The sequence below is a fragment of the Perognathus longimembris genome, chromosome 14 (genome assembly GCF_023159225.1).
Source record: "Perognathus longimembris pacificus isolate PPM17 chromosome 14, ASM2315922v1, whole genome shotgun sequence".
NCBI classification, from domain to species: Eukaryota; Metazoa; Chordata; class Mammalia; order Rodentia; family Heteromyidae; genus Perognathus; species Perognathus longimembris.
In genome coordinates, this window is record NC_063174.1 from 17,241,475 (window position 1) to 17,268,045 (window position 26,571).

Below are 26,571 nucleotides of genomic sequence, written 5' to 3' on the forward strand. Positions count from 1 at the left end.
TAGATAGGTTACATTGTAACTTGGTATATAATCATTTTTTGTAATGTGAAAGGATTTCATGTGGTTCATTTTTGTTATACTCATTAAGTAATGGTGATGTTTTGAGTTTATTTTATTTTAAATAGTCTTTATTTCTAATAAAATGGACTGTGCCTTGAAAATACTGTATTCTAAACACTTTATGGAGAAAATAAACTATGTATTCTTTACTCAGGAGAAAATTCTCAAGACAAGTCTCCTCCAGTTCAACTTACACCTGCCTTGATGAGATCACCATCTTCCCGAAGAGGCCTCAATGGAACAAAGCCTGTCCCTCCCATACCAAGGGGAATCAGCCTTCTGCCTGATAAAGCTGACTTAAGCACAGTGGGACAGAAAAAGAAAGAGCCTGATGATCTTTGGAAGAGTGAAAAAGATAATTTTACAATCGATCTTTCAGAATTAAATTTCAGGGATAACGATTTGGATCAAGCAGAGGTTAGAACTATATATCGTTTTAATGCTTTCAAAACATAATTTTTGTAATATAGTTGCTACTTAAGGAAAGTACTTTTTGCCTCATTTTTTTCTCATTTACAAATACATTTCATGTTCATTATAGAAAAAGTGAAATATGCAGTGAATTATCAGGAAGGAAAATTCATCACATCAGATCTCACTACCTAGAATAATTTACTTTGAGACTGAATTTCCTTCTGGAATTGCACATCTTTCCTTTTTAAGTTAAAAATATAAATAATAATATAGAATTACATCAATGTACTAATCACACTCACTGAACAGTCTGTCTTTGTTTTTAAAATAAAGTTTAACATAGTTTCTGCCTCAATCCAGTTTCTTTGTGGTCTTTACTACAGGCAACTGGTCTTCAGATTATTTTATGTCTTGTCTGACATTTTTATATTAATACATTGTTTTTATATAATTTATTTATGGTAACAATTGATTTTTGCTGCAGTAAACATTCTTTTTTTTTTTTTTTCTTGGCCAGTCCTGGGCCTTGGACTCAGGGCCTGAGCACTGTCCCTGGCTTCTTCCCGCTCAAGGCTAGCACTCTGCCACTTGAGCCACAGCGCCGCTTCTGGCCGTTTTCTGTATATGTGGTGCTGGGGAATCGAACCTAGGGCCTCGTGTATCCAAGGCAGGCACTCTTGCCACTAGGCTATATCCCCAGCCCCGCAGTAAACATTCTTGAGTCTGAACTTTGTGCTTATGTGTAGTTTTTTTTACTAAGTTGAAATAATATATACTTGCCTTTAAATGCTAGATTACTCTGTATTATCACAATGTTCACACTTGGTGCCTCTGCATTCTATGTCAGAGAAAGAGTGTAGTAGTTGTCGTTCTTTAGATCCAGAGGACAACTTTGATAGATGCTTCCATTTCATCAATGATACAAAGTTAATTGTAATGCATACCTACTTAAAAAGTATCTTTGATATTAAGTATATGTAAACTTAACTTTTGAAGAATGAAATTTGGTTCTTTTTAAAATTAATTTCTTAAAGTGATGTACACAGGGGTTACAATTTTGTATGTAAGGTAATGAGCACATTTCTTATCAAACTTGTTACCTCATTTTTTCTGCCACCTTCCCCCCTCCCCTATTCCCTCTTCCCCACCAAAGTTGTGCAGTTGGTTTATAGCATATTGTCTTCGAAGTATTGCTGTTGCATTGGTTCGCCTTTGTCTCTCCATTTTGATGTTCCCTTTCCCTTCCCTAGTTCCGATAAATGTATATACAAATACCCAGGGTACCAAAAATCAGTTATAGTGACATCAGGGGTAAAACCATGGGGAAGAAAGACAAAAGAAAAAGACATAATTTCACATGGTATGTTGAAAATAACAACACTTATTTCCATAACTTGGAGTTGATTTCACTTAGCATCATCTTATGTGTTCATATGGACATAGCTATTGAGCTATTGTGATCTTCTGTTAGGACTATCATAGACATGTACTAATTATTAACTGTGAGGGAAACCATAGAGTCTATGTTTCTTTGAGTCTGGCTCACTTCACTTAGTATGATTTTTTTCCCAAGTATTTCCATTTCTTTGCGAATGGGGCAGTGTCTTTCTGTCTGATAGAAGCATAGAATTCCATTGTGTACATGTACCACATTTTTTTGCCTCATCTACTGAGGGACATTTGGGTTGGTTCCTTATTTTAGTGATAGTAAATTGTGCTGTGATGAACATAGTTGTGCTGGTAGCTTTAGTGTGATCTTGCTTGTAATCCTTTGAGTAAATGCCCAAAAGCAGGGTTACTAAGCCACAGGGCAGCTCTATGTTTAGCCCTCTGATGAACCTCCATACTACTTTCCAGAGTAGTTGAACAAGTTTTCACTCCCACCAAACACAACTGTGTAATAGGATTCCCTTTTGGCCACATCCCTTCTAGCATCTGTTGTTATTAGTTTTCTTGATAATGGACATTCCTACTCTGGGTGAGGTAGAATCTCAATGTTGTTTTCATTTGCATTTCTCTTATGGCCAGTGAGTGATATTGAGCACTCCTTCATGTACCTCCTGGTCATTCTCATTTCCTCTTCAGAGAAGTCTCTTTTTAAGTCATTAGCCTACTTATTAGGGGAGCAGTTGTTTCTTTGAGGAGTTGTTTTGGGAGAGATTGATTTTTTGAATTCTAAGTGTATTTTAGATATGAGGCCCTTGTCTGTTGTATGGCCAGTGAAGATCTTCTCCCAATCGTGGGCTTTCTGTTTATCTTGCAATGTCCTTTGCCATGCAGAAACTGCATTTTCTTTGCACTTTCTTTGATTTGTTGTTTCTGAGACTTTATTAAGAAAATTTCTACCTGTGCCAAGGAGCCCTAGTATTTCTTCGATGTCTTCCTACAATGTTTTCAGGCTATCTGCTTTTACCTTGAGGTCTTTCATCCACTTGGAATTGATTCCGGTGCAAGGTGATATATAAAGATCTAGCTTTAGTTTGTAACAGGTGTTTAACCAATTTTGCCAGCACCCTTTGTTGAAGAGGTTGTCTTTCTTCCATCCTATATTTTACTTCCTTTATCAAAGATTAAGTGGCCATTGGTCTGTAGGTTCATTTCTGGGTCTTCAGTTCTAATCCATTGGTCCTCAGGCCTGTTCTTGTGCCAATACTAAGCTGCTTTTATTACTAGAACTTTGTAATAGAGTTTGAAGTTTGGTATTGAAATTGCTCCAACACTGTTCTTCCTGCTTAGGATGGTTTTTGTTATTTGGGGTCTTTTATTGTTCGTATGAATTTTTGCATTGCTTCCTCTATTTCATTAAAGAATGGTGTTGGAATATTGGTGGGTATTGCAGTGAATTTGTAGATAGCTTTTGGCAGTATTGCCATTTTCACAATGTTAATCCTCCCAATCCAGGAACATGGGAGGTTTTTCCATTTCTTTAGTTCGGCTTTATTTTCTTTATTCAGGTCTTTTTTAAATATAATTTATTTATTAATTTAACAATTTTTTTGACAAAGTGTTGTGCAATAGGGGTACAGTTACATAGTAGGGCAGTGTGTATATTTCTTGTGATATCTTACACCCTGTTTTTCTTTCCCTTCCCTAGGTCAGGTAGACATATATACAATACACAGTGTACCAAAAACATATACAGTAGCCACGTGGCCTACGCCAAAGGAAATTCGCCTAGGGCTTTAAATGTAATGTCGGCAATAGGGTTTGCTTATCCTTGTCTTATATGAACGTACATACATAGCTTTTGAACTATTGTGATACACTGAGAGATCTGTTTTTGACTTTTATATGTTGAGTAATTGTTTGGTTTTAGTTACATAATGTAGGGTCGCTGACCTACACCTGTGGGAAATACCATTTGACAAGAAGTTTTTGGTTTCACAGACCTGGTCTCTACTGTCTCCCCCTTCCCCCAAGTTAACAGTCATATATCAAGGAGTTCATGCCCCTTTGTTTTCTGTGTTCTAGGCTTGTCTTACTCAACATTATTTGTTCAAGTTCTGACCATTTCCCTGTGAATACCAATATTTCACCTTTTCTAATTGCTATGTAGTATTCCATTGTGTATAGGTACCATATTTTTTGGATCCATTCATCTGTGGAGGGGCATCTGGATTGTTTCCATATTTTGGCTATTGTGAATTGTGCAGCGATAAACATGGAAGTACAAATGTCTTTTTGATATCTTGGGACCTGTTGTTCAGGATAGATGCCTAGAAGTGGTATGGCTGGGTCATAGGGTAGGTCTATGTTGAGCTTTTTGAGAAACCTCCATACTGTTCTCCAAAGTGGTTGTACTAATTTGCACTCCCACCAGCAATGGAGAAGGGTTCCTCTTTCCCCGCACCCCCTCCAGCATTTGTTGTTGCCTGAGTTCAGAGTATAGGCCATTCTAACTGGAGTGAGGTGGTATCTCAGGGTTGTGTTTATTTGCATTTCCTTTACTGCCAGGGATGTTGAACATTTCCTCATAGGTTTCTTTGCCATTTTTATCTCTTCTCTTGTGAAGTCTCTCTTGAGCTCCTTTGCCCATTTCCTAATTGGTTTACTGGGCTTGGAGGGGCTTATTTTTTGAGTTCTCTGTAGATGACAGATATTAGGTCTTTGTCTGTTGCTGTGCTGGTAAAGATCCTTTCCCATATGGTTGGCTGTCTTTCTAGTTTGGTGGCTATGTCCTTAGCTGTGCAGAAACTTTTTATTTTGTAGTAGTCCCATTTGTCAAGTCTCTCCCCTATCTGTTGTGCCCCTGGGACTGTATTCAGGAAGTTCCTTCCTGTGCCTATAAGTTCTAGCGTCTTTCCTACTCTGTCCTTCAGTAGTTTCAAGGATTCAGGTCTGATGTTGAGGTCCTTGATCCATTTTGAGTCGATCTTGGTGCATGGTGATAGGCTTGGGTCTACTTTGAGTTTTCTGCATATGGCTGCCCAGTTTTCCCAGCACCAGTAGTTGAAGAGGCTTTGTTTATTCCATTGTATGTCTTTAGCTCCTTTGTCGAATATCACCTGACTGTAAGAATGCAGTTTTATTCCTGGATCTTCAATTCTAATCCATTGGTCTTCCGGTCTGTTCTTATACCAATACCAGGCTGTTTTTGTTATGATGGCTCTATAGTAGAGCTTAAAGTCTGGTATTGTGATACCTCCTGCACTGCTTTTTTTGCCTAGAATTGCTTTGGCTATTCTAGGTCTTTTCCTGTTCCATATGAATTTTTGGGTTGGTATCTCTATTTCAGTGAAGAATGTACCTGGGATTTTGATGGGGATTGCATTGAATTTGTATAACAATTTGGGCAATATGGCCATTTTCACTATATTGATTCTGCCTACCCATGAGCATGGGAGGTCTTTCCATCTCCTTGTGTCTTCTTTGATTTCCCTTTTTAGATTTTATAGTTCTCATTAAATAGGTCCATCACGTCTTTGGTTAGGTTGATCCCTAGGTACTTTATTCTTTCTTTGGCTACTGTAAATGGAATTATTTCCATAATTTCCTTTTCTGTTTGTACATTGCTGGTGTACAGAAAAGCTGCTGACTTTTGTGGATTGATTTTGTATCCTGCTACTTTGCCAAAATGGTTTATTAGGTGTAGGAGTTTGGGTACTGAGTTTTTTGGGTCCTTCAGATAGAAGATCATGTCATCTGCGAATAAGGATAGCTTGATATCTTCCTTGCCAATGTGGATCCCTTTGATGTCCTCCTCTTGCCTTATTGCTATGGCTAGGGATTCCAGCACTATGTTGAAAAGAAGTGGGGAGAGTGGACATCTCTGTCTTGTTCCCGAGTCTAGGGGGAATGATTTAAGTTTCTCCCCATTTAATATGATATTAGCAGTTGGTCTGTTGTATATGGCTTTTATTGTTTTGAGGAATGTTCCATCTATTCCTGTTCTCTCCAGAGCTTTTAATAAGTATGGATGTTGTATTTTGTCAAAGGCTTTGTGGGCATCGACTGAGATAACAATGTGATTCTTGATTTTAGTTCTGTTGATGTGGTGAATTACATTGATTGAATTACGGATGTTGAACCATCCTTGTGACTGTGGGATGAAGCCTACTTGGTTGTGATGTATAATTATCTTGATGTTTCTGGATCCTGTTAGCTAATATATATATATATATATAGTTTTTTGGCCAATCCTGGGCCTTGGACTCAGGGCCTGAGCACTGTCCCTGGCTTCCTTTTTGCTCAAGGCTAGCACTCTGCCACTTGAGCCACAGCGCCACTTCTGGCCGTTTTCTGTATATGTGGTGCTGGGGAATCGAACCCAGGGCCTCATGTATAGAAGGCAAGCCCTCTCACCACTAGGCCATATTCCCAGCCACTAGCTAATATTTTATTGAGGAGCTTTGCATCTGTGTTCATTAGTGATATTGGTCTGTAGTTCTCTTTTTTTGTTGTGTCTTTGCCTGGTTTGGGGATGAGTATAATATTAGCTTCATAGAATGAGTTTGGGATTTCTCCCTCTGTTTCTATTCACAGAAGAGTTTGAGGAGTATTGGTATTAGCTCCTTACTAAAGGTTTTATAGAATTTGTTGGTGAATCCATCTGGGCCTGGGCTTTTCTTTGTTGGGAGGCACTTGATTACCCCCTGTATCTCGCTGTAAGTTATTGGTTTATTTAGTTGATTTATTTCTTCTTGGTTCAGTTTGGGGAGTTTATACTTCTCTAAGAATTGACCCATATCTGTAAAATTATTGTTTTTTGGTGAGTAGAGGTTCTGGAAATAGCTCCTTATGATTGTTTGAATATCGTGTGTATTTGTTGTAATTTTTCCGGTGGAATCCCTGATTTTACGTATATGAGTCTCTTCTCTTCTGTTTTTGTAAGTCTTGCGAGGGGTCTGTCAATTTTATTTATTTTCTCAAAGAACCAGCTTTTAGTCTTATTTATTTGTTGAATGGTCTTTCTATTTTCAATCAGATTTATCTCTTCTTTAATCTTTGTGATCTCTCTCCTCCTAGTCATTTTAGATTCGATTATTTCTTGTTTCACCAGACGTTTTAGTTTCATCATGAGGTTATTCACCTGCTCTGCTTCCATTCTTTTAATGTGAGTGCTGAGGGCAATGATCTCACCCCTCAGTACTGCCTTAGCTGTATCCCATAGGTTTCTTTGTGATGTATTTTCATTGTCATTGTGGCTTATGAATTTGTTAATTTCATCCTTAATTTGGTCTGTGGCCCAAGTGTTAGATAACAGTGAGGGGTTTAGCCTCCAAGAATATGTATAGCCTCTGTGGTAACCTTTGTTATTGAGGGTTACCTTTATTCCACTGTGGTCAGATATAATACATGGGATGACGTCAGTACTTTTGTATTTGCTGAGGTTCTTTGTGTGGGCTATGACATGGTCTATTTTGGAGTATGATCCATGGGCTGCTGAGAAGAAGGTGTATTGGGTCTCTGTACGGTGAAAGATTCTGTATAGATCTGTCAGATCCATTTGGGATATGGTGTTACTTAGGTTCTCAGCTTCCTTGCTGATCCTCTGTGTGTTGAATCTGTCTCTTGGAGAGAGTAGGGTGTTAAAGTCACCCACTATGATTGTGTTTGGGTCTATCTTGTTCTGTAGTTCTGTGAGAATTTGCTTGACATATGTAGGGCCTCTTTTGTTCAGTGAGTATACATTTATCACCGTGATGTCTTGATTCTGAATTTTTCCTTGTATTATAATGTAGTGTCCTTCTTTGTCTTTTTGAGTTGATATTAATGAGAAGTCCAGCTCGTCTGAGATCAGAATGGCTACTCCTGCCGTTTTGTTAGGTGCATTTGCTTGGAAGATCTTGCTCCATCCTTTCATTTGGAGCCTGTTTTTATCCCTTGCTATAAGATGGGTCTCTTGAAGACAACAGATGGCAACTTTTTGTTTGCGGATCCACTCTGTCAGTCTGCTCCTCTTTATCGGAGAGTTTATACCATTTATGTTCAAAGAGATCAAGGATAAGAGTGTTTATTCCCCTTCCATTTTCCTGTTAGGCTGTTTTTCCTCTCTTTTTTTTTTCTTGCGTTTAATGAGCTGCTGTTTCTGTTGGGCTCTGACTATTGTAGTTTCTTTCTGTTTCTGTTTGTGTGTCCTGTACAATTTCTGTTGGGTGGGGTTCCCTCTTAGAATTCGCTGTAAGGCTGGTTTTTTATTCACATACTCCTTTAGATCCTCTTTGCTATGGAAAGATCTGGTTTTTCCCTCGAATATGAATTCTAGTTTCACTGGATATCTATTTCTGGGTTGGCAATTGTTGGCCTGTAGGACTTGGATTGTGTTCTTCCACTCTCTTCCGCGTGGTAGGTTTGTGTGGAGAGTTCTGCTGTTATTGGGATCCTTTTCCCATTGTCATAAATCTCTTTCTTTGCTTTGGCTGCATTCAAAATTTGCTCTTTATTCTTGAGATCTGAAGTCTTTTTTATTATGTGCCTGGGCAAGGATTTTCTAGGGTCTGGTCTGCCAGGCATCCTATAGGCTTCGGTTACCTGGGTGAGGTCCCTTGTGAGATTGGGGAAGTTTTCTACAATAATTTTATTGAAAATATGTTGAAGCCCGCTGCTCTGGTATTCAGCTCCTTCTTCTATTCCAGTTATGTGCAGATTATATCTCTTGTCTTTGTCCACTAGCTCCTGGATTAGTCTGCCCTGGAGTTTTACTGTTTCTTGGAGTGTGGTAATTTTCTGGTCCTTATCGGGTGCATCCTTGTCCAAGAGAGATTTGGGATTCAATATGGTCAATTCTTTGTGCTGTGGATTCAAGTGTGGAGTTTATGGATGTCAGGGAGCTATTTATGGTTGCCAGATCAGCTCTGATCGTGGAAATTTCTTTCTTTAAAGAGTTGTATTTCAAATCTATTTTTTCATGCATTTCGCTTCTTGGGATGTTAAGGTCTTCTTTAACGGAGGTTTGCACTGTATCCATTTTTGCTTCCATTTCTTTCTTGACTTCCTGAAGGTCCTTTGAGACTTCCATTCTAAACTCCTGGAATTGTTTTCTGAATTCGTTCCTGAGGCTTTCCATCATTTCTGGTATCATAGCCTCAGTTGTTTTTTTATTCTCCATCTCCTCTTCGGTCGTACTGCTTTTTGGAGCTGGCGAGCTGGCTTGCCCTTTCATGAAATTTGTAATATTTCTTTGTGATTTGGGCATCTGGGCATCTGTAGGCGGCGTCCTTGGGTTCGCTTTGTGCTGGTTCCCGCTGGTCTGTCAGTGGGAGACTTGTTTGTGTCCTGGCTCTGGGTTTGAGTTTGGCTGTTGAACCTTACTGCCCAATGGGTGAGTGTGACTGTCTCGGTTGTTGCTGGTGTGGTCACCCTCCCTGCACTTGGGGGTGGGAGGTTCTGTATCTTTCTCTGGAGGATAGTGTCCTGCCGCTGTGTTGTGCCCCTAGCGTGCCCCTGGTGGGGGTTTGCGGGTTGCTGATTCAGTGTAGCATGGAGGCTTTTCTCGTCTTTGGTTCTTTTTTCCACTCAGTACCTTGGTCAGAGGAGCTCACCTCTCAGATTGAGATTTGCCGCTGAGAGGCAGCTCGCCCACCTGTGTGGATTGCTCTGGTTCTGGATTGTGTGTGTGTCCTGCGCTGCTGTGGGATTTTCGGGGCTGAGGTGCTGGGGTGTGGCGATCAGTCATTTGGTGGTGGTGGTCCTGGCTTTCCCTGTCTGGCTTGGCTCTCCCCATCTGCACTGCCCGGTTCCTTTGCTGTTTAAGTCTGATCCCGGCCATTCAGTCCCACACCTCCGGTCCCTCGCCACCATCTGTGCTCGCCATCGGTCTGTGCTCTGTCTGGGGTCTGTGGAGTCCTGCTGTCTGGACTCTGCGCTCCGCTCCTGGCGTGACTTTTCGGCTGTTGGTTTGCTGGCGCTGGGTCCCCTTTCCGAGCCTGGCCCTGTTCATGCCAGGGTCAGCGGGTGGGGGGGGGGGTACCCTGGAAATTTTCCAGCTCCGTGCAGGTTATAGGCTCTTCTTTTTTTGTTCTTTTTCGTTTCCTGTGTTTCTCTGTTGCTTCTGGTTGTTGGGTTTGCTGGATTCTTGATGGGGTGTTGGGTGCTGAAGTTCCCAGCTCGCTATTCAGTTGGAGCGAGTTGGGTGCCTCCCTATTGTGACGGCACCATCTTCCTGTCTTTTTTCAGGTTTTGAAAGCTTTCATCGTAGCGGTCTTTTACTTCTTTGGTTAAGGTTATTCCTAAGTATTTTTTTTTAAAGACCATTGCAAAAGGAGGTGCTTTCCTGATTTCATTCTCACTGTTTGTATTGTTGGCCTACAGAAAAGCCATTAAATTTTGAGGATTTGTTTTATACCCTGCCACTTTGCCAAAGTTTTAGATCAGCTCAGGTGGCAGGAGTCTATGGTTCTTTAAATATAGGGTTATGTCATCTGCAAAGAGAGAGAGAGAGTTTACTTCATCTTTCCCTATTTGGATCCCCTTTATATTTGAATCATTGGCTAGAAATTTTAGTACTATGTTGAAGAGTAAAATTTGCCTCCTAATGATTAGTCTTCCAACTTGTAAGTGTGCATGAAATCTACAATTTTGGTTCTCTCTCCCCTGTACCACATGGTATTCAGTGGTTTTAGGAAGAAGATTTATTTAAAGGGAAGAAACCAGAAGAATAGAATTTTATGTTTAACTCATAGGTTTCATTTGAATTTGTACATTCTTGAATTATTTTTACATAAGTTAATTGAGAGGTGATTTTTCGCTAATTATTATTAAACATTTGAAAATTCTGTAATTTTAGATATTCATTCTTGCAGTCTTTTAACAGGGAAATGGCCCTACTGTTGAATCAACCTGTATGGTTGTTTCAAATGGCCTATGTCTCCTTCTATTTGCAAATATGATACTTTTTACTTGTTTTGAGAATGTCACTATTGAGCATCTTCCATGTGAGTTAATTTTAAGAAAGTCATTTATACATTATGTGGACTATACTTATATTCTTTTGCTGTAAAAGAAAGTATGTTAATCCAAGTTTTTCAGCTCTATTTCACATTGAAATTTTCTTGGTACTGATAATGTTTCATTTTCATTTTCATTAGTTCAGTTCATCTTCATACTAGCTTCCTGAGTTAAATAAAGCAATATCTTTTACTCTTTATGCTTATTTGTATTTATATGTATTTATTTTTATGTGAGAGAATCTTACTGAGGATTGAAATGTGAGTGATAAGGCCAGGATGCAAACACAAGTCATTGTGTTCCATGTTCCTATGGTTTTCACTATACTATCATAATTTCATTAAGGGTATATTGAACCTACCTTTGAAGTATGAGAACTTAAAAACTTATGGCAGTTTTAATTAATTGAATACATAATTTTCATTGAATGTTTACCTGTAAGTTGAAACATTAAAATTCTTTATGATTCCGTATTTAATGTGTACAAAACTCAGACTGATTATATTAAGTTGACAGTAATTTCTACTCTGCATTTCTGAAAATACTTGTCTTCTGAAGTTACATACATTGATCTGGTACTCTATGCACTTGCAAGCTTAATGTAAGTAAGCATCACACTTTAGAAAGATGCTGATTTTATTAATTCTCCTAGAAGTCCTTAAGTAGTTATATAATCACAACAGCTAAGATGAACAGTTCTCTATCTGACTTTATGCTCTGATATAGCTACTTTCTGATTTAATGATTCAGTAAGTAGATAAATGAATATATGTTTCACTGTATCCTGTGCTTAATGGATCATAGTGAAGAGTAGCTGAGTTTTCCCCATAAGGAGTTAGGAACTGGTAGACTGTTTATTGATACCTGTGATAAGATGTGTGCTTTTATACCATGTGTACATACATGCAAATATATATTAAGGAATGGCTAGGGCTGGGAATATGGCCTAGTGGCAAGAGTACTTGCCTCGTATACATGAAGCCCTAGATTCGATTCCTCAGCACCACATAAATAGAAAAATGGCCAGAATTGGTGCTGTGGCTCAAGTGGCAGAGTGCTAGCCTTGAGCAAAAGGAAGCCAGGGACAGTGCTTAGGCCCTGAGTTCAAGGCCCAGAAAAAAAAAAAAGGAATGGCTAGCTTGACAGTTAATAGAGTATAAATTCTTTTTTCTTTTTTTTTTTTTTTTTTTTTTTGGCCAGTCCTGGGCCTTGGACTCAGGGCCTGAGCACTGTCCCTGGCTTCCTTTTTGCTCAAGGCTAGCACTCTGCCACTTGAGCCACAGCGCCACTTCTGGCTGTTTTCTGTATATGTGGTGCTAGGGAATCGAACCCAGGGCCTCATGTATATGAGGCAAGCTCTCTTGCCACTAGACCATATCCCCAGCCCCAATAGAGTATAAATTCTAAGTATAACTTTTGCTACTGTAAATATATTATCTCATGAATGTCTTCTCTCTTAGATGCAGAGCTCTCTTAGATCTCTTCGTAATAGTGCTGCAAAGAAAAGAGCAAAACTGAGTGGCAGTACTTCTGATATTGAAAGTCCTGATTCTGCAATGAAACTTGACTTGACCTTGGACTCTCCATCTCGATCTTCCTCTCCAAATGTCAGCTCTTACAGCGAAAGTGGAGTTTACAGCCAGGAATCATTGACTTCTTCCTTGTCAACAACACCCCAGGGGAAGAGAACAATGTACTTAATTTTTATTGCCATGTTAAAAAAATTGTGATGGGGCTGGGAATATGGCCTAGTGGTAAAGTGCTCGCCTCGTATATATGAAGCCCTAGGTTTGATTCCTCCGCACCACATTTATAGAAAAAGGTGGAAGTGGCACTGTGGCTGAAGTGGTAGTGTGCTAGCCTTGAGCACAAAGAAGCCAGGGACAGTGCTCAGGCCCTGAGTTTAAGCACCCAGACGGGCAGAAAACAAAATAAAGCATTGTGATCTAGATCTCTAATAATATATTTACAAAAGACTCAAGACCATTTGTTTTTCGTTTTTAAAATGTTAAAAAAAAAAAAAAAGTATTTAGAAGACAGTGGGATCTGGCACCAGGGGCTCACGCCTGTGATCCTAGCTACACATGAGAGTGAGATCCTAGGATTGAGCTTCAAAGCCAGCCCAGGCAGGAATGTATGTGAGACTTTTATCTCCAATAAATTACTACAAAGCTGGAAATAGAGCTGTTACTCAAGTGGCAGAGCACTGGCCTTGAGCAAATAAGCTCAGCAGCAGCAACCCAGACCCTAAGTTCAAAACCCAGGGCTGGCAAAACAAAAAGACATGGGGAAGTTTATCCATATTACCTTGCTTAGCCCTGGTTTGGATTTGGAGTAGAGAGAACAGAACTCCAGCTTCAACCTAGAACATCAGAATTACACCCTATTCTTAGAGTCCTAGAAGTTGTTATTTCTGAGGTTTATCTTAATGTTCTTTGTCTTTAGCTTTTCTGGAGCAGGTATTCTTTTGCCAGTTGACTTTTATTGTTACATTCATTCTAAAAACAGCTTCAGTTATCTCTAATTCATAGATGAGTTAACCTAGCTGTTAACCCACTGTAGCTTACATCTTGTTGTTTTCATTATCTTATGCAAGCTCAGGACTCCATAGCCTAGCTCTTTTAGCTCTCTACTTGCCTACAACAAGAGGCTCCCCAATGTCAACAGAGGATTTTTTTTTTTTAAGAGTATCAATTGAACGAACCTTTTCAGATTATCTCTACAACCTCTGGTAACCTTTGTTATCCTGATAAAGGATTGAAGAAATCCATTTTCTCTTCATATTGAACAAATATCCAGGAGTAGTGGTATTGTGGGATAGACATGTTTATCTTGAGTAATTACTAAAGTTTTCCAAAATTATTGTGTAATTTTATACTCTATCAGTTATGGTCATTTCACATTATTGCCAATATTTAGTGCTGTTCTTTTGATTTTATTGTCCTTTAGTTTGATCTTGAACCTGGTTTATATACTGCTACTAGTAAATACTTAAAAACTAAATTAAAGTAATTTTCACTTTAGTGAATTAGTACCTCTGACAAATTTAGTCAGAGAACCTCTGAGGAAGGCCTTTTATTTTAGCATGTTCAACTACAGTTTTGTGCAATCATAGAAGTTTGTTCGATAATTTTCTCCTTTACATTTTTCAACTTAAACAGCAACTTTGAACTTGGAATTATTTCCATTTCTTCCTTTTTTTTTTTTTTTTTTTTTTTTGCCAGTCCTGTACTCAGGGCCTGAGCACTGTCCCTGGCTTTTCTTTGCTCAAGGCTAGCACTTTGCCGCTTGAGCCACAGCACCATTTCTGGCCGTTTTCTACATATGTGGTGCTGGGGAATCGAACCCTGGGCTTCATGTATATGAGTCAAGCACTCTTGCCACTAGGCATATTCCCAGCCCGAACTTGGAATCTTTTCTTGGAGGAAGTTCCTTATTGTAATGAACTAGGTAAAATAGAATGACTTTGGTAAAGTAACTGTTTCCATGAAGAGTCAAACATATAAACCATGTGTTTAGCTTTTAGATGTATTGTGAAGAAATTTTGTCTTGTATACTCCTAAAGTTGTGACATCCTTTAAAATTTTTCAGACACCTTTGGAAAGAAAAGTTTATTCTATCTTGTAACATTTAGGATTCTGTATTCCCTCTATTGTTTCACTGAAATATTCTCTTAAAATATTGAACTCTATAAGAAGGGATTTGAGCATATCCTCATTTATGAACTGAATGATCCATATTGAATTTAGAATTTTCTTTTTTCTTTTTTTGCCAGTCCTGGGGCTTGGACTCAGGGCCTGAGCACTGTCCCTGGCTTCTTTTTGCTCACGTCTAGCACTCTGCCACTTGAGCCACAGTGCCACTTCTGGCCGTTTTCTGTATATGTGGTGCTGGGGAATTGAACCCAGGGCCTCATGTATACAAGGCAAGCACTCTTGCCACTAGGCCTTATTCCCAGCCCCAGCCATCATTTTTCATACTCATTTGCTGCCTTATTCTCTACCAGTCTAGTGAGTTAAAAGAATAGAAAAAGTATGAACTAATGTTGAGCTGCTCTAAATCTTACATGCTTATTTAAATTACTTTGTTTCATTGTAGATCAGACGTATTTCCAGCATTTGCATCAAAACCTTGCTCTACAAGATTTTCTTCTGTGAAGAATAAAAACTCTCATACTTCTGAGCAAAGATTCAATGCAGGTATTTTATGATTTATTTGGTAAATATGATATATAAAAGATAAGACTATATTTAAGTGATATGAAAAATGATAGCGAATACAGTTCAGATTAAGAATTTTTGTACTTATCAATTATGACTAATTATTATTAATTCCTTAAAAACTTTTAACAAGGGCTGGGAATATGGTCTAGTGATAAAGTGCTCACCTCATATACATGAAGCCCTGGGTTTGATTCCTCAGCACCACATATATAGAAAAAGCCCGAAGTGGTGCCATGGCTCAAGTGGTAGAGTGCTAGCCTTGAGCAAAAAGAAGCCAGAGACAGTGCTTAGGCCCTGAGTTCAAGCCCCGGGACTGGCAAAAAAAAAAAAAAACTTTTAACAAGACTTACAAAACCATTTGGTGTAAACCAACTGTACAACTCATGGAGGGGAGAGGGAAATGTGGAGGGGGAGGTGGGGGGAAAAATGAGGAAGGAGGTAACAAGTTGAATAAGAAATGTACTCACTGCCTTACATATGAAACTAACCCTTCTGTACTTCACTTTAACAATAAAGGGGGAAAAAAGAAAAACTTTTAGCAAGAATATTTTGGGAAGAAAACACATTTTTTAACTACATTAGTCATTTCTTTAAGTCTAGATACAGTTGTCCCTGACTCTTCCACACACATACTTTGATTTAGTGGGTATGGATTGAAAACTGTCAGATTTTCTAAAGTGCCCTCAATGAGTCTTAACATACAACATAGTTTGAGGGCCACTTGGTACCAGAAATGACATCGTCTTTAACAAAAACAGAAAAAGAATGAAAACATATATGTAAATGCATGCAGGGTCAGTAATGTGTATCTGCATACATACTGACTGAAGTATAGTATAAATAGAATTGAGATTCCATGGTGAAAATTTAATAGTTAGCTTTACAAAATAATATCAGGAAGCTGAAAACATGTCTTGACTTTGAAGGATGGGGTCTAGTGGGTAAGAGGAACAGACATATGGAAGGAAGAATGGTAGGCAAATACAGTCAAAATACTCAATGTACATACATTCAGTGAAAAAAGAAATGATGTGACTAATGAGGATAGATGGTGGAATGATGGTAGGATGATTGATTGAGATGTATTCTACATATAAATGGACATGTAAAGTTGAAAAAAAGAAATATCCATTAATTTCCCTTAAAATGCATAGTAATACTATTATTAGTTAAATATTACTTTTAAAGGAATAGGGAAGTTTATGAAGAGCCTTGTGAAATAGGGATGTTCATGTCTTTCTTGTGTAAAGAATTTTGTGAACTATTTGGAAGTCTTAATTTTATAACATCACTTCTCAGAAAACAGATTTCACAGTTTTAGTGATCATTTTGAAAAACACTATAATTGATCTCTTTAGAGTTGGACTTGTGTGCTATCTCTTTATTATCGATTAGTAACACAATATTGAATTTTGAACAAATTATAACAAATGGGTTATGTTTATTTTTACCAAGTCACAACAACTTCAAGGCTACTGTACATTATAATTGCCTTTGAAAAAATGTGCACATATACATGATTGTTACGTTAGTTATACATGGGCGGATTTCATTATTACATCTTTGTACATATTTCCACTATATTCCAGTCTCACCCTCTCCCTGCTGCCTCAATATCAACTCCAGCAGATTTGTTAGTAATTATGCGTGTGTGTGTGTGTGTGGTGTGTGTGAAGGGGGAGGGGAAAGGAGAGGGAGAGAGAGAGAATCAGGGCATTCAAATTACACTCAAAGATGGAATATGCAAGCTTTGCAACAGGCCTATACAAATTTGCTAGTAAATTTCATTTTTTTCTCTTAATTTCCTCTCCTCTTTTAAATTCACCCACCAAATCTGTAGTGAAACTCTTCTCATTTCTTACCTACTGAACCTTCTCAGTTTTTCTTCAGTTTATAAGAAAAACTCTTTTGGAAGATTATCTTTAGAGCTAGAAAGAGTAAATTTAAAACCAAATTTGAGTTCCCCTCAGATGCTAGTTGTATGATTTAGGGAGTTAAATTTTAGCAGTGATTGAACTTAAAATAATATACACTTCTGAGTATAGTAAGTTCCTCCAAACTTGTCTACTGTTTACTATTTTCCAAGCTTACCTAGTATTAAGAATTACCTGAGTGAGTGCATGTAGCGTGAAGATTTAGGTTATCACCTCATAACTGGTAAATCTTTATGGTTAGAAATCTAGATTTTTCAAAAGTAGTTTAATTATGTTAATGATCAAGTTTCAAGAAGATTACGGTTACTGAATTCACTATAGATATTCTTAGTTAAATTTAACGTTCTACCAAACGGTCTTATAATTTGGGATTTGTTTGGTTTACAGTAAGTAGATGATTCCCACAAGTTTATTGTGGTTTAATTAGTAAAACATGAAAAATGAAAATGCTCAGGATAAAGATTTTCAAAAGAAAAATTTTAATCATGTAGAGATTATTAATTTACCCTATCTTTGCAATAATGTTTCTAATAAAGGTTATTGCATATGTACAACTATCTAGTACCATGAATTATGCTATGTTTCCTGAGTGATACAATAGTAAACTTTTCCTACACCATTAGATTAGTGTTACGTATTACTAGAAAGCATTTATGCCCAAGACCAATATCTTTACTATAAATCTTACTATAATTGATTATGAAAACTAAGAATTTAAAGAGAAACCCATATTACTTCAATAATTCACTATAAGTTAACATCAGATATTTGTTTGAAATTTTTCTTTATGAGCTGACCTAATACCTTTAATTTTAGTTCTTTCTAATTTAGCTGCCACCAGCCACCTCCTCTTTTTACTATCCTGTTTATTATTGAAATACATTATTGAAGACAAATATACTATTATTGTTGATGGTTTACATAGGAGCTATGTTTTAAAAAAATGGACAGTGACTCATATATTACTTAGGATTTTTCATTTAGTAGATGTTTTGTAGTTATACTAGGTACAGAGCATTGTTATAAGATGATCAATTTACATAATTAAATGGAGATCCATTTTCTTATTATCTGTTAAAATGAGTCATACAATATAGAGACTTTGCTTTAATTAAACATTAAATAATACATTGGTATTTTTTAGTGCTAGGCACTGTGCTAAGACCTTTGTAAGCGTTTTCTTCATTTATTTTTTTAACTCTTTTTTTTTTCTTTTCTTTTCTTTTCTTTTTTTTTTTTTTTTCTTTTTTTTTTCGTCAGTCATGGGGCTTGGACTCAGGGCCTGAGCACAGTTCTCTGGATTCATTTTGCTCAAGGCTAGCACTCTGCCACTTGAGCTACAGCGCCATTTCTGACCGTTTTATATATATATGTGGTGCTGGGGAATCGAACCCACAGCTTCATGTATACGAGACAAGCACTCTTGCCACTAGGCCATATTCCCAGCCCTTTTCTTCATTTAATCCAGATGACACTTGTGAAAAAGATTCTACTTTTATCCCTAGGTTTTCTCAGTGGTTTAAGTGGCAAGGATATGACTTAAAGACAGGGAAGCAGATACTTTGCAACCACCAGCAGCCAGATAGTATTCACACATTACATGAAAGCAGGAGAAAAAAAAAAAAAGAAAGAAAAAGGAAAGAATGAAGAAGTGAAATCAGGCCTCTAAGGCTATAGGTTGTTTTTGTTTGTTTGTTTTGTTTTGTTTTTTGCCAGTCCTGGGGCTTGGACTCAGGGCTTGAGCACTGTCCCTAGCTTCCTTTTGCTCAAGGCTAGCACTCTGCCACTTGAGCCACAGCACCACTTCTGGCCATTGTCTATATATGTGGTGCTGGGGAATTGAACCTAGGGCTTCATGTATATGAAGTAAGCACCCTTTGCCATTAGGCCATATTCCCAGCCCCTAAGGCTATGGTTTTAAATCCTGGATTAAAACTTTTTTATTTAAAGTTAAAATTGTCATTTAAACATTAAATTCTTTTATTTATCAGCCTATTTTCCAGCTTTGTCTGGAACTCCCCATGTAACCCAAGCTGGCCTCCAACTCTCCATCCTTCTACCTGAGTGCTGATATTACAGGTGTGTGCCTGACTTAAACATATATAGTTAATTACCTTTTCAAGCACTACATTTTATATCTTATTGAAATTTTAATGTCTATTTTAAGAAGTGCAATAGTAGAATTTATAAAATTCTTATCCATTAGTAAGATAAAAAGTACAACATAAAATTGGATAAAGCTTTAAAAATTACTACCATGTTAAGTTTTTAAATATGTTACTAATCTTTTTACAAGGTTAGAAAGATAGATTTGGAGGGTAGGTATGTACCTATTGTATAATGTTATCTAAATTATTCAAATAAATATTTTATTTTATGGACATTATAACATCCAATGTAAGCATAATTGGTCAATATATGAACTATGGGGTTGGATGTGGTGATTTTGAAGATGACAGTTCACATGACATTTCATCTAGTGCTTTAAAAATACAAAATAAGGAACAGCCAAGACATTATAAGCATAAAAAAGTTAGTAAATTTCATGACAGATTAATTTTTAAGTTTTAATATCCCTTAAGTTAGAATGTTCCCTAATTGTACCAATAAAGAAAAGGTAGTAGAATTCTCAAATTTAAAGTCTTTCAACTTACCTGTTGGTTTTGTAGAATAGAATTCATAGGTTCATGTGTTGGTTTAGGGAGGCAATGCAAACGACTACTCACAAGTCAAAACTGACTTATACCCCAAGAACATGCACAGATACACAAAAGCTTAAGATTTAAAAATAATAATAAAAAGACATTTCGCTACTAAAACAGGGTTGAGGCAGTCCTATCATAGCTGTACTTTAAATTTTTCTATTAGGGAACGACAAAATGATTTATAAAATTTTGTTGTTGTTGTTGTTCTTTGTTTTTTTGTGTTGGTGATGAAAACTAGGTTCTTGCCCATATCCTGGGTAAGTACTCTACCACTGAGCTAAAAAGAAATGAGTTTTGAAGAGTCCAAAGAGATAAATAAGTACACTAAGTACAAATTTCCTATAATTAAGTCTTGCAACCCAAAATAAGTAAGAGTCGTCATCGTTTTGTGTGTGTGTGTGTGTGTGTGTGTGTGTGTGTGTGTGTGTGTGTGTGTGTGTACTGTGGTCATCAGAATGCCAACTTTCTGGCCTCGTGTGGTAGGTTGGGTGGATTGTACCTATAATCTCAGCACTTGAAGGCTAAAGCAAAAGTATTACAAGAGAGTTCACCAAGTAGCTACTTTGCAAGACCCTATCTTGAGGAGATAAAAAAGATCAACTTTTATATTTTATTATTCTTGGTTATCCTAAATCATGGATGTGTAGCCAATCAGACATGTTAGGATATGGATTTATTTTTTCTGTAGAAGGAACCCAACTTGATGGATTTTTACTTGTTTTTTTTTCATTTGTAAATTTCTTAAAATTTATTCTATGATATAATTCAGTATGTGTTATGAGGAAGCAGTAGTTTGTATAAAAGAAACATGAATATTCACGTATTTTCTTTATCATGTAATAAAAAATCAAAGCTGGGTGCTGGTGGCTCAGGCCTGTAATCCTAGCTACTTAGGAGATTGAGATCTGAGGATCACAGTTCAAAGCCAGCCCAGGCAGGAAAGTCCATGTGACTCCTGAATCTCCAATTAACCACAAGAAACCAGAAGTGGCTCTGTGGCTTAAAGTGGTAGAGCACTGGTCTTGAACAAAATAGCTCAAGGATGGCACCCAGGCCCCGAGTTTGAGCCTTATCACTGACACACACACCAAAAAAAAAAAAAAAGAAAAGAAAAAGAAAAGAAAGGACAAAAGTATTTTTCTTAAGTAACCTATATGCTAATAGTTAAGTAGCTTTGTTTTTGTTTGTAGAGATAATGCTCAGGTTGGCCTTATTCACCATCTTTCTTCCTTTGTGAATGTTGGGTATATTTACGTGTTGACTAGCATTTAGTTCTATTCCAGAAAATTACTTCACCACCCAAGTTTCCAGTTCTCAACAGAATGCCTATTATCTCTATTTCAGCAACAAGAGCAAACATGGGCTGGGAATATGGCCTAGTGGCAAGAGTGCTTGCCTAGTATACATGAAGCCCTGGGTTTGATTCCCCAGCACCACATATATAGAAAACGGCCAGAAGTGGCGCTGTGGCTCAAGTGGCAGAGTGCTAGCCTTGAGCACAAAGAAGCCAGGGACAGTGCTCAGGCCCTGAGTCCAAGGCCCAGGACTGGCAAAAACAAAAAAACAAAAAAACAAGAGCAAACATCCCAAACCAAACTTACCTTTCTTTCCAGAACTGTTCTTCACCCATAGCATTACTATTTTCCTACTTATAGAGGACTAAAACATTTTTGTCAACTTTATCTATTTCCCGTTATCTAAGTTGAGGCAGTGGTCCATCTTACCTGTTCTCTTGTGATTTGGACCTTCATTTACCTTTTCCTAAAACTTTGCTATATGATTTTTCTTCCATTTTCTCCCTCATTATATGTTCTAGTTAGCTTCTGTGTGCTGGTCCTGGGGCTTGACTTTAGGCCTGGGCACTGTTCCTGAGCTATTGAGCCCAAGGCTAGCTCTCTGCCACTTGATCCTCAGTTCTATTTCTGGCTTTTTGGTGGCTAATGGGAGATAAGAGCCTCACAGATTTTCCTGCTCAGGTTGAACCATGATCCTGAGATCTCAGCCTCTTGAGTAGCTAGGATTTTTTATGTGAGCCTCCAACACCCAGCTCATATTGTACTTTTTTTTTTTTGCCAGTCCTGGGGCTTGGACTCAGGGCCTGAGCACTGTCCCTGGCTTCTTTTTTGCTCAAGGCTAGCACTCTGCCACTTGAGCCACAGCGCCACTTCTGGTCATTTTCTGTATATGTGGTGCTGGGGAATCGATCCCAGGGCCTCATGTATATGAGGCAGGCACTCTTGCCACTAGGCGATATCCCCAGCCCTCATATTGTACTTTTTGTGTGTGTATGGGGTGGGGGGGGTGGTCCTGGTCCTGGGTGTTGATCTCAGGGCCTAGACATTGTCCTTGAACTTTTTGTGCTCAAGGCTAGCTCTGTACCTATTGATTGCTAATAATAGTCTCACAGACTCTGCTTCGTGGACTGGTTTTTAACTGTAATCCTCAGATCTCATCCTGCCAAATAGCTAGGATTACAGACATGAGCCACCAGCACAGGGCCATATTGTACTTTTTGAAAGAAAAAATTACTAATGTCCTTATACTTTTAGTATGCTTTATATAGAATTTTGTTCAGTGACTATGAACAAAATGGATTGATGATTATCCAATGAAAATTAATAGTGTAATCTTGGGTGTAATCACTTAAAACGTGTGGGAGATAGAGGAGGGTAAATGTGATCGAGTACTTTGTACTTCCACAAAAATGCCGTAATGAAACCCAGTATTTTCAGGGCTCAAGGTGTTGGCTCAAGTGGTAGGGAGCAGGTTCAAACCTGAGTTCAAACCCAATATCACCAAACAACAAAAAACCCCACTATTTGTAAATGTAATATATACTACTAATAAATGATAACTACGAATACAAAAATATCCTCAATCAGGTTAAAGTGAATAATGAGTGAAGTGCTGAAAGGAAGTGAAAAGACTCACACAAAAAGAATATTGGCAATGTGTGCCAAATGGATTCATTTTGTAACAGATCTCAGATTCTTTTTATTAGTTTTCAGCACTATCCCCTCCCCTATCCTAGCCTTTCTGCCTCTTTGAACCTGCTCATTTTGTACATAATATCAGAGCCTAATTAATGACTTGAGAAGGTAAGAGTGAATGGTTGGAGTGCTAATAATCATGAATTAGTTTTCTGTATTTGAATGAATTAGAAATAACAGATTATACCAGGATATCTGTGCATTTAAATATTTAAACATTTCATATTAGAAATAATACAGTGAGCAATAAATGAAGTTTAACTACCTTTCTAGTTAGTCATCACTTGATCGCTCGTGTGTAGATTTTGTGGACTACTGAGCAGATGTTGTCACTTACTGAGATTTTATATCCCTTTGTTGTTACAGACTACTTTTCAGGGCTCCTTGTTGTTTCTGTTAGTGAGTGCTGTAAGACTGTGTATTATTGTTGATTATTCCAAATTATACTGAAGAAATAGGAAGTGACCATCTACATGTGTTATGTTTTTGTTGTTGTTGTTTTTGCTTTTGCTTCAATGTCTTTCATGTCAGAAGCCAGGATTTCAGCCTTATAGGTTAGCAAACCAACCTACTTAATTCTTTAAGTAGTTGATTATACTTATAAAAAGCAGTGAATTGGTTTTTTTTATAGACAAATTCTATTTTGTTTTTCACTTTTCTGCTTTGATACATCTAACATGTACTTTTTGAAAACTTATTCTGTGCCAAATACTGTCCTAGCTTTGGAAAAGAATGTTAATCAGAACTAGAGCAAAATCTCATCCCTATGTGGAGCTTCCTGTGTAGCAGGAAAGAGAGTAAGTAGTGAGAAACATGAAATTTACTCTAGCAAAGTACAGATTGCTGTGAGATTGACTTGCACTGTTTTTGGATGTGAAATTATTTCCTTCATGATTACACTTTTGAGCTCTGATTATCATTCTGTATTTCTTCTATCTTTTTTTTTTTTTTTTTGGCCAGTCCTGGGCCTTGGACTCAGGGCCTGAGCACTGTCCCTGGCTTCTTCCCACTCAAGGCTAGCACTCTGCCACTTGAGCCACAGCGCCGCTTCTGGCCGTTTTCTGTATATGTGGTGCTGGGGAATCTAACCTAGGGCCTCGTGTATCCGAGGCAGGCACTCTTGCCACTAGGCTATATCCCCAGCCCTATTTCTTCTATCTTTTACCCTCCTGTACGTAAACTCCTTTAAGGGAAGAAAACTTCTGTTCTCTTTAGTACCAGTTGTATGGTTGATTTTCAATTATGAATATTTATTGAGTTAATTGGCACATATGACTTAATTATAAACTCTTTGTATGAACTAATTCTTTAATTTTAGAAGACTACTATAATACCCTAAAATACTTGTAATAAACAAACATTTTAAAATGTGGACTTTTCTTTTTTTTTTAGGATTTACAAAATCATCAAATTTGCATCAGATTTCCAGTTTTGACTTCATATCCACAAATACTTTATCAGAAGGCTCTGTAGTAGTTGTTGGAAAAGGTATTTTAAAGTCATTAGCTTTTAAGTCATTTATGTTCTTTATGCATAAGTAAAGCTTGTTTTTAAGTTGAAAAAATTAGAAACGAATACCTATGTTTGCATTTCTGTCCTCTAACAGAACATGAGATGTATTATGTGACAGCCATAGTCGAGGTACTTCTAAGGTAGTTTAAAATTCAGATGGTAATTTTTACTTATCAGCTTTAATAATTAACATTGCAGTATGGAATTTATTATCTCCCATAGAAAGACAAATCAGAATGAATTTGTGTTACATATATTACAGGGGAATAGGAATCTTTTGGACAAAATAATTACAAATATCTTCTAAAATTAAATTTTTATTGAGAAAATTTTGTGATACACATTGAAAACATATATCTTTTTTGTTTACTAGACCAGAATAAAATTTTGGGGAATTGTTTCCAGCTTCTTGATAAACTCATTAGGTTAATTTAAGACTCTCTCCTCATTGACTAATGGCTTTTGCTCTAGACTTTTTCTACTCTTCTGTTTGCCTTGTACCCAACAGTCACATTTTACACTTGTTTATCCTTGCACATAAATATCCTAGTCTCATAGTATTTCCTGTTTCCTTCCTTGTCCATCCAGATCCATTATGTCTTCTAGTTCCTACTCAAATCTGTGTTCCTTGCAATGATTGTAAACACCCAGCTCACATAAGCATTCCTGTGAGCCTTTCTATGATCATGGTGCTTACAGCATGTAGGTCCTACTGTTCATTTTATTGCTTTATTAGGGTATCTTTGTTTTATAATTACCTAAGTTGTTGTTGTTACTGTATTGATTGCTTCTTTAATATAAGAACATTGTTTTAAATTCTCCAAAATAGCATCACATAAACAGTTAATGACTATTTGATGATTGGATCATTGCAGGTGTATTTGGAAGTTCAAATTCAACACCAGTAACTTGCAACCAACCTGTGATACCTCCTGCAGAAAATGGGGATACATTTTCAGTTAAGCAAAGTATTGACCCACCAACAGGGGTTTATGGAAGAGCAGTTCAACACAGTATTCCATCATATCTTGATGTTGAAAATGACAGAAATGTAAGGCTACTTAGTAGTCACTTGAAAAAATTTAAACCAGTAGTATGTCTTTATAATAGATAATGGCATAGTAAAAGTATCTTGATTAAAAATTTTAATCAGATGTGATGTCTTATGCCTTTAATCCCAGCACTTTCAAGGTTGAAGCAGGAAGATGTATAATACAAGACCAGCCTATTCTAAATAGCGCAACTGTGTCTCAAACACACTACCTCCCCCAATAATTTTTTTAAAAAAAATCTTCCCAATGTAATTGTCATGTCTTATTATTAATCATTTGAATAGTAGATAATTCTCTTTCCCCACTAAATAAATTTGTAAAGCATATTACACACTACAGTGATAGAGACAAGTCATTTATATATATATGTGTTTATGTGTACATATTAAAGTTTTCTAGGATACTTGATAGCCTCAGGTAATAATATCACTGGATGTTAGTACTATGCCTTCCTGTTAGGTTTTAGGATTCTAAACAATTTTGTAAAAACAGTTTATTTTGTATAGTGTGTGTGTGTGTGCGCGCGCGCGCGCGTGTGCCATTATTAGGGCTTGAACTTGGCCTGGGAACTGTCCCAAAGCAATTTTGCCCAAAGATGGCACTTTATCACTTGAGCTCCACTTCCAACTTTTTGTTGATTAATATGATTTAAAAGTCTAACAGACTTTCCTGGCCTAGCTAGCTTCACATCTCTATCCTCAGGTCTCAGATTTCAAGTGTAAGCCACTGGTACCTAGCTTTTATGTAGATACTTAATGAACACATGTACATTTATCTGAGATGGAAATATTTTAAATGTCAAACTTATTGACTACTTTTTGGATATTTCAACTTTTTCATACAGACTAAAGTTTCTATTTCAAAATCTACTTATGAAAAGATGAGACAAAAGAGGAAAGAAGAAAAAGATCTTTTTGATGTTAAAGACTTTGAAAAGAAAGAACAGAACCCATGGGATCGAATAAAACATACTGAGAAAATGACATCAGAAAGTAAGTAGAATCAGCCTTTTGCTGTGTTTTTTTTTGGTCTAGTAATATTCTAAAAATGGAGTAATATGATTGCTTTTTCTTATATAGGAGTAATATGGTTTCACTTACCATTATATGTGATTAAGAATAGGCTATTTTGACCTATAAACTGGAATTTGCAATACTCAGTAGCTTCTGTTATAAATACTGATTTTCTCTCATAAATATTGATTACTCTCTTCTGCCATGCTCTTGGGGCTTTATTTTGAACATTCCTTAGAATACAGTGACTATATCTCTTCTATTCAGGACAGCACTTTACAT

General features: G+C 37.2%; 1 protein-coding gene across 1 annotated transcript in view; it reads left to right on the top strand.

The window, feature by feature from the left end:
* The window catches only part of Togaram1 (TOG array regulator of axonemal microtubules 1), a 67,571-nt gene that overhangs the window by 18,030 nt on the left and 22,970 nt on the right, over positions 1-26,571 (top strand). The window contains 7 exon segments of the mRNA XM_048361874.1: positions 215-477; positions 12,321-12,553; positions 14,959-15,059; positions 19,398-19,550; positions 24,105-24,200; positions 25,100-25,275; positions 26,121-26,268. Coding sequence (XP_048217831.1) covers positions 215-477; positions 12,321-12,553; positions 14,959-15,059; positions 19,398-19,550; positions 24,105-24,200; positions 25,100-25,275; positions 26,121-26,268 — 1,170 coding nt within the window.